Consider the following 8564-nt stretch of genomic DNA (forward strand, 5'->3'; position numbering starts at 1 on the left):
CTGTCTAGTGATATTTAATGCAGAAGGTCTCTAGGGAAATAATTAATGGAACACACACAAGTTGGTGTATAGTACTTATCTTTTTATTGATAATTGAACTTTTGTTAACATTAACATTAGTTTTCATTTATCTCCAAACAATTTCTTGGAAAAAACTGTAATATTTGGTAAAATTATAAAAACTCTTCTTATCAAGTTTGTCTCTTTTTCATGATTGGTAAATTTTCAAACTATCGTTAGTTGACAGATACCATTAATATCATTGTTGCCTGTGTTCAACATTCTTTTCAACATCTATCTAATGATAATGCTCAATGTAATGACATGGATTCAATTTTTAGTCTGAATTGGCTTAGATGAGCATTTCAATAATGCTTAAGGGGATGCATTTCGCGTTGAAAAAGTACTTCCAAATTATCTTCTACAATTTTAAAAATTTGAATATTTTCATAGGGACCAAATTGTCTCGTATTGATCTGCTTAATTAGCGTAAAGGCTTATTTTTTGAATAAAAAAAAAAAAAAAAATTTTTAAATCGAATATTAATAATAATATTTTATTTCCCATCAATAATTTGGAAAAAGGGAGCCTTTACGACGCTGCGCCAAACCTCAACGAGTAATTTGAGACTAAGAAGAACCAAATATTCCAATAAATGTAGAAGATTTTTTGGAAATACTATTGTAGCGCAATAATGGCAAATTTTCACATTTTTCATTGTTGCGCTACAACAGTATTTCCACAAAATCTTCTACATTTATGGGAATATTTGCTTCTTCTTGGTCTCAAATTACTCGTCGAAGTTTGGCGCAGCGTCGTAAAGGCTCCCTTTTTCGAAATTATTGATGGGAGATAAAATATTATTATTAATATCCGATTAAAATTTTTTTTTTTTTTTATTCAAAAAATAAGCCTTTACGCTAATTAAGCAGATCAATACGAGACAATTTGGTCCCTATGAAAATATTCAAATTTCTAAAATTGTAGAAGATAATTTGAAAGTATGTACACGCGTCGCGATGCATCCCCTTAAGCTACTGCCTTTAGTAACAAATTACATTTTCTCTTTCATTTCACAGGTCGTTTCAATTACCTTGGTTAGGATATCTCACACAGTACAAATAAATAAAGTGCAGCGTGATAATTTTCCAAAGTAAAACAAACGGATCTACAATCTATAATACAAACGGTATTCCTTCATTTACGTAAATGACTTTCACATTAAGTTTTTAAGTCTAATTAATAAAAACTATAAGAATGAAAATAAATGTATTTTTAATTATTGGTAGTTTTCAGTCTTAAAATATTGCAATAAAAATAAAATAACAAGTTACATAGTATTAATCGGTTCAAATAACTGACAGACAAATAAGAATAAGCTGAGACCAAAGGACAAACAAAAGAATCATGAAGAAACGGTAAAATTAGATTTCAAAAGCCAAAAATAGATTTTAGATCATCCATTGAAAGTTTGGATGGTAGTACTCCCTTGCCGCATGCAAGAACATTACTCGCCAATCCTAATTTATATTCTTGCAATTTCAAGATTCGCTCCTCCACTGTATCCTTGCAAATGAATCTATAATAAATAAAAAGGTTTAACTAGTAAATTTTCCAGAATATTTTGATTAAATTCAACATCGTAATGTCTTATTTATCAAATTAATGTAATTACCGATATCTAAATAAATAAGTAATTATGAGAATCATGTTTGACTTACTTATAAATGTACACGTCTCGCTTTTGACCAAATCGATAAATTCTATCTTGTGCTTGGGATTCCAATTGCGGATTCCAATGAATATCAATCAACAACAAGTGATTACCTCCAACTAAATTTAATCCAACACCACCAGCAGTTAATGATAGCAGCAGAATATTTACATTAGAATCGGGATTATTAAAAGCATCCATTACACTCTAAAGAAACAATAAAGATATAAAGTATATAAAAACTTATTTTTTTACAAATCACCTTTTTTTAAAAATACCTGTCTATTTTTAATGGCCACACTTCCCGTGAATTCTATACATCTCGCGTTCTTTACAGACTTTAAGTTTTTGGCAACCACCTTAAGCATGCTTGCCCACTGTGATACGATAATAAGCTTTTCACCTTTTGGAATGATCTCCTTTACAGTATTCAGTATAGCTTTCATCTGATTATGAGTAAAATTCAATATATCGAAAGGATAAAATGATTGAAAAAGATAAATAGTTCTGTCCAGATTAATTACCTTACTACTAATACGATTGTCATCGAAAAGTGGATTATCGCTAGTGAGAATATTTTCTTTAACTCTCATGTCTACTCCGATCTCATCATCATCCTCGCTAGTGCCTTCCTCTGGATGATTATTTGTGTCTTTCAAATTGATGTTATTGATTTGACGCAATAAGTTAGTATCCAAATTCTCCTCGTCTCCGAATCCACTTTGCGCTATTTCTTCTTGATCTAGCATTGAATGAATCAATGCCGGATGACAGCATATCTGCCTGAGACGTAACAGAAGAACCAAAATCTCGTGAGACTTAACATCGGCGTGCATACTTAGCAGTTGCGACTGAGCCTTCGTAAATTGTGTCTGCTTGTCTAAAAAAACAAATATAATTTTCAGCAAAAAAACCACTAGCTGTCGTCATTTCAAAATTTTATTTGCAACTTGTTTTACTTGGATTAGAAAGAAAAGTTGGTTTATTGAATCTCCCACCATGTAACTCAATCATGTGTTCTTTCTCAGCTCTCTGAGATAAAAATTGAGCAAAGAGCGTTCGGGAATAAACTAATACTTTTTCATAAGCAAGTTTCTCATGAGTATCCAATTTAATCTCAATTACTTCCAGTGATTTGCTTGGCAAAGATTCTATTTCTCCCTTATTCTGAAGTTCCTGTTTGGTTCTTCGTAGCATTATGCTCTTCATGACAGTGGCTAATCTTTGTTGACCAGCAGCATCTTTAGAATCTACCCATCGTTTCCAAACTTTCAAATCATCAAACGGCGAACATTTAAGGAACTTTAAAATTGCATAAAGATCTATTTCCTTATTGTGTACAGGGGTACCCGTAAGTGCCCAACGTTTAATTGCCCGCAAAGCACAAACACCAAGAGATGCTTGAGTTTTGTGATTTCTCACTATGTGCGCTTCGTCAAGAATTATCCTTTGCCAACGTATCTACAAAATTGATTATCCTTTATAATATAACTGAAAATTGCTATTAACACTAACATTTAATTTACCTGAAATAAGGTGGATTGAGTTTTGTTTTCTCTTGCGACAATATTGTAGGTTGTAACAACTATATCGTAATTGGCCAACCTCATAGGTTTTGTTTCACGAGAGCTACCGTGATAAATCTGCACACTTAGCATACCTCTCTTACAGCGACTTTTAACTTCGCCCTCCCATTGTGCCAACAGAGATGCTGGACAAATGACCAAGGTTCCTCCTTTGTTACCTTCATAAAAGTAAAAAATTTGAAGTGCATATAAACATAAAATTAATTAGGCGAGCAAGGATTTGGAAATAGACTAACTTATTGGTTTATGTGACTTCTCCCATTCGTCCTCACTATCTTCAGTATGCTCGCTATCAGATTTAATGCTACTTTGGGCCAAAGACGTCATGACCAGTGCGATCATGGTCAAGGTTTTACCCAAACCCATATCATCGGCTGCAAAGTCATTCGATAAATTAACAAGAATTCGTATACCGACATTACAGGGCAAAAACTATTTCCCATGCAGCGTTCTCATTTGTTGCCGGATTGTAATGTTATTACATATTTTTGGAAATGCAAGAACATTTAGCAAAGTACGTTTGGGGGGATTTTGAAATTTATTTGTTGTTTCAATAATGTTAATATATTTATTTAAACAATTTTTTTTTCAATTTTTTGTTAATGTGCCCAATGTACTTCAGTAGATAATCTTCTGGAATTTCCAAAAACATGAAATAACATTACAATTGGTCAACAAATAAGGACGCTGCATGCGAAGCAGTTTTTGCCCTGTAATGTCGGTTTACGGATTCCCATTAATAATAAGTTATTAACAAATCGATTAAGTTTTGCAGTTTGCTTTACCCAAAATTCCTCCAGCTGGCTTTTGTGTTTCCCTCCACAAAAGCCAGAGCAAAGCATGCTTTTGGTGAGGCATTAGACAAACTCTTAAACCACTAGGATCCTCTGCTTGTTCATCCTCTTTTGGCCTAGTATTAAGAGAACCATGCAGATCTTGCAATCTATCTATTGTTAAAGCCCTTTCCATTTCTCTTTTTTTTTGAGCCCTCTCTCCAAGAACTTTTTCGTCTTTAATATTAAACAAATCCTTAGGAGGAAGATAAAACTTATTTTCATCATCCTCATATTTCTCATCCTTTATAAAAGTATCTACTAGTGGTATTTTGCCTAACTGTCTTTCCATTTCTTCTATCTCATTTAAATATTCCAACTTCCTTTCCATCAATTTTTCGCCCTTGTCAGGTAACACATCTAAATTTGTATTATTTATAATTGCCTATAAAAATTTTGTATTATATCATCAACCAATCTCAATATAAGATAAATATTTAGCATGCCACAATGCCACTGGACAAATTTTATAGGATGGTAGAGTACATTATTTTATACACTTAAATTAACAAATATATGGTAGGAAATATCAAATTATAATATTAAAAAAACTAAAGTATTAAAAGTTTTGGATGTAACTATATAATTCTTAGCTATTATATTTTATAACTTTAAACTCCCCATCTTCGATTCAATATAGTGGCACCCAACTAGAGATATAAATTTTCTAATATTAAAACCAAAACTGATGAAGATTTTATATACATTATAACCATAATACCATTATAAACATTATATCTTTAAATATAATTTTAAACGTTTCTCCCCCTAAATTTACTATTAAAATTTATTCAAAATTAAAAGTTCCCTTTCCCCCCTTAAAATTTTTCTAGAGCCATTGTGACATTTTCTATAAGTTAGATTTTGTTACATTTATCTTAGCCATTTCTGCCTTAAATTTATCCAATTTACATTGTAATAGAGCCTGCTTCTGAGCTTCAATTGGATTGATATTACTCACACCAATTTCTTCCTTGGCAAATTCTTCTACAATTTTTGACACATTCTCTGAATCTAAGTAATAAATTATTCATAATTAAAAATAAATTACACATTCTAAGTTTACTGAATAAACAAAAATACTAATACCAGAATCTATTGTTATAACAGAAGCAGGTCTGTCTATTTCTGTAATATCTTTCCCTAGGTTACTTTCAGTTTTGTGCTCAGTACTATCAAGTCCTGAATTTTCAGATTTAATAATTTCACAAATTTCGTAACTAGAATCACTTTGATCCTCATTTTCATTAGATTCATAAGAAGTTTCATTTTCATTGGATTCGTAAGAAATTTCATTCTCATTTGATTCATAAAAAGTTTCATTTTTATCAGTACTAAAAGATAGCTTTGCATCCTTAATTTTCTCCTTTGTAAAATCATGGCTAATATCTTTTCGTTTACCAGTGTTTTTACCCCAGTTCCTGGTTGCATCTGCAAAACAAAAGATTAACAAATCAGTTTTTCATTACTAAATTTCTATATTAACAAAAACAAACCATTATTGCTCTGTATATTCTCCTTATAGCTATCATCTGAATCATCACTATCAGTGTAAACTAATTGTTGCTTTCTAAGTCGTCGTTTGACTTCTATTTCACTTAAAATTGGTGATTCGTCAACAATGGGCTTAATGCTAAAAAAAAATGGTCAGTATATTCATAGTATATATTTACCAAGCAGTACAACTAAAACTTTGCATAAAAATAATTACTTGGATTCCCTGCTTTCATCCCAGCTAGTTTCACTGATTACCAAATTATTTTCAGACTTTTCATTAATTTCCTCATCAGTATCACTATCAATGATTGAAGAGCATTGTTTGTTCGATCGCGGTGTACTACGCCACTCAGTAAACGAATTATTCATCTTGGTTTGTTTTTTGATCATATAAAAAACATTAATCGAAAAAAGACATCACAATGATTTCATCGATCTGATCATATCCAACAGTCTTCAGTGGTCTCCAGTAGTTTAAAACAGTTTAGATACCACGTTGAAATTGTATAATCAAGTCGTCCTGTAACCGCAATATGCATATAACATAACTGACAACATTCATTTCAAATTTCATTTCAATCATGTGTTTAACCGCCATTTTTTATTTACACACTTGTACCAATATATAAGCAATAAAAATTAACTTAAGGTGCGTTCCATTTTAGGCCTGGTCTTACAGGTCTCAATTAAATTAATTATGCTGTAATAAATGTCACGCGGAATATACTATGTAGAGTATTTCGTATGACATATTTTATATTAAATATAATATAGATTAATTAATGTAATTGCCTGTAAGACCGGGCCTAAGTCCGATGTTCACGATCCAAGAAACCGATCCGAGTTCTAGTTCACAACTGTTTAGCGAATCAGTGTACGGCTTTAACCGAAAAGTAACAATTTAATTGGTTGTATATTTCTCGAAATTAAAACTCGGAATAATTTCTTGGAACTTGTGGATAACGGACTTTAGGCCCCCGGAACCAACTCTGAGCATAATTCAAAATGGCAGAGTTGGCAACGCTGTGCTCAGCGGCAACCTCAGCTTGATTGACGTTCTGACCAGTTCTGACTTCTACAGTCTACACTCTACTTCTGCTTCTACTACATTGCAATTTGCATTCTGGTGAGTGTAAACTGGTGTAAACCGAGAAACTGAGAAGCATTTATTACTGAAAAGTCATCAAATCGTAAACCATACATTATGTCGACGCTTTTGGCCCCTGAAATTTTGCCTTCAGGACTTACTTTTGATTTATGTGAAAGGTACGTAACAAGTTTAAAAAATAAATAGTAAGTTTATTTTAAAAATTTTAATAATCAGCTTGGACCTAACCTTTATTTTTCGAAAACCGCTTTGTCATTTTCAATAAGCACCGATGTTTATAAAAATTACATAATTTATTTTAGAAACAATTATTTGATGAAGAAAGGCTTCACGGCACCGAAAGCTATTAAAACTGGCACAACAATATGTGGTATCGTTTATAAAGATGGAGTTATACTTGGGGCCGATACAAGAGCTACCGAGGATACAATAGTTGCTGATAAAAATTGTAGCAAAATTCACACTTTGGCACAGAATATATAGTACGTTTTACATATTCATATTTAAATATTTTTTTGATATGTAAGGTTAATTGTTATTTAACTTACTAGCTGCTGCGGTGCTGGAACAGCTGCTGATACAGAAATGACAACTTCAATGATAGCCAGTCAGTTAGAATTGCATAGATTAAATACTGCAAGAACAGTTCCTGTTTGTACAGCAAATGCAATGCTCAAGCAATTTCTGTTTCGCCATCAAGGTTATATAGGTGCTGCTTTGGTTTTGGGTGGTGTAGATCTAGATGGACCACATTTGTATTGTATATTTCCACATGGATCTTCAGATGCTCAACAGTATGCATCTATGGGATCAGGATCTTTAGCAGCAATGGCTGTGCTAGAGAGTCAATGGAAACCTAATTTGGAAGTAAGTGGGAACATTTTTCCAATAATTTTTGTGTTTTGTAACAATATAATGATTTTTTATCAGGAAAGTGCAGCAAAAACATTAGTGGCTGATGCCATAAGGGCTGGAGTTCTTAATGATTTAGGATCTGGCTCAAATATTGACTTATGCGTAATTCGTAAAGGATCAGTTGACTATATACGGCCCTATGAAGTTGCTTGTGAGAAAGGAAAACGTACAGGCACTTATAAGTTTAAACCTGGTACTACAGCTATTTTACATAAGAAAATTACTCCAGTTGTAATCGAGGAGGAAATAATTAGAGGAATTCACACAGAATCAATGGATGTGTCTACTTGAATGAAAGATAGATTTAAAGTTTTTGTATTAATCAAATTTTACTTTAAATATCTGAATAAATTTAATAATTCTTTTCAATGGTATATGTATTTGAACAGACTCCATTAAAATTGTAATGTTAATCATATAAAGGTGCAGTTTACAGAATAACATGTATTATTTCATAAATGTTTCCAGTATTTATATTAAAAGGATTTAGGAGAGTGTACAAGTTAAACACGCATCAAGCTTTGTTTTATTTTGTAAGAAAATAAATTCAACTATTATTTTTTCTCGTTAAATAGGATATTCTTTGAAGAAAGGCCTACAAAGTAAGATTTCTTCTCGCCGTAACAAGAAATTGGAAAATTTTATATGCGCCAGGCTAACGATGATCAAAACAATGTAATTTATGCTGTTTTACTAGCGATTAAGGCTGATTACGGCTTTGTTACCGGAAAGACCGTACATACGTACATATAACGTGATGGGGTGGGTGGGGTGTGATAATAGCGGAGTTTGATTTTTAGCGTTTAAGGGATGAGTGTGCGATGGGGAGGGAGGGAGGCAACGTTTTCTTGAGAATTGTGCTGCCCCTATAACAGGAGCGGCCATTTCCAGTAGCTTTCGCTTTTGCCAGG

The 8564-nt window shown here is 32.4% G+C and overlaps 2 protein-coding genes across 2 annotated transcripts; one reads left to right on the plus strand and one right to left on the minus strand.

Moving 5' to 3' along the window:
- Window positions 1-1181: 1181 nt before the first annotated feature.
- lds (lodestar) lies at window positions 1182-6197 on the minus strand. The gene is made up of 12 exons (XM_066732833.1): window positions 5845-6197; window positions 5630-5766; window positions 5223-5564; window positions 5005-5147; window positions 4086-4518; window positions 3537-3674; window positions 3241-3458; window positions 2674-3175; window positions 2239-2594; window positions 1993-2160; window positions 1722-1921; window positions 1182-1579 (listed from the first exon to the last, which is right to left on the minus strand). The coding sequence occupies exons 1-12, from the start codon at window positions 6018-6020 to the stop codon at window positions 1432-1434; spliced, it is 2961 nt and encodes a 986-aa protein (XP_066588930.1). The 5' UTR covers window positions 6021-6197; the 3' UTR covers window positions 1182-1431.
- Window positions 6198-6676: 479 nt separating this feature from the next.
- Prosbeta2 (Proteasome beta2 subunit) lies at window positions 6677-8022 on the plus strand. Its single transcript, XM_066732535.1, has 4 exons — window positions 6677-6896; window positions 7041-7220; window positions 7290-7605; window positions 7669-8022. Exons 1-4 carry the CDS (start codon window positions 6835-6837, stop codon window positions 7942-7944), a joined length of 834 nt encoding a protein of 277 aa, XP_066588632.1. The 5' UTR covers window positions 6677-6834; the 3' UTR covers window positions 7945-8022.
- The last annotated feature ends 542 nt before the right edge of the window (window positions 8023-8564 follow it).

The sequence above is a fragment of the Prorops nasuta genome, unplaced genomic scaffold, assembly GCF_024137725.1.
Source record: "Prorops nasuta isolate Cenicafe-Biocafe unplaced genomic scaffold, Cenicafe_Pnas_1.2 PNAS00010, whole genome shotgun sequence".
Lineage (NCBI taxonomy): Eukaryota > Metazoa > Arthropoda > Insecta > Hymenoptera > Bethylidae > Prorops > Prorops nasuta.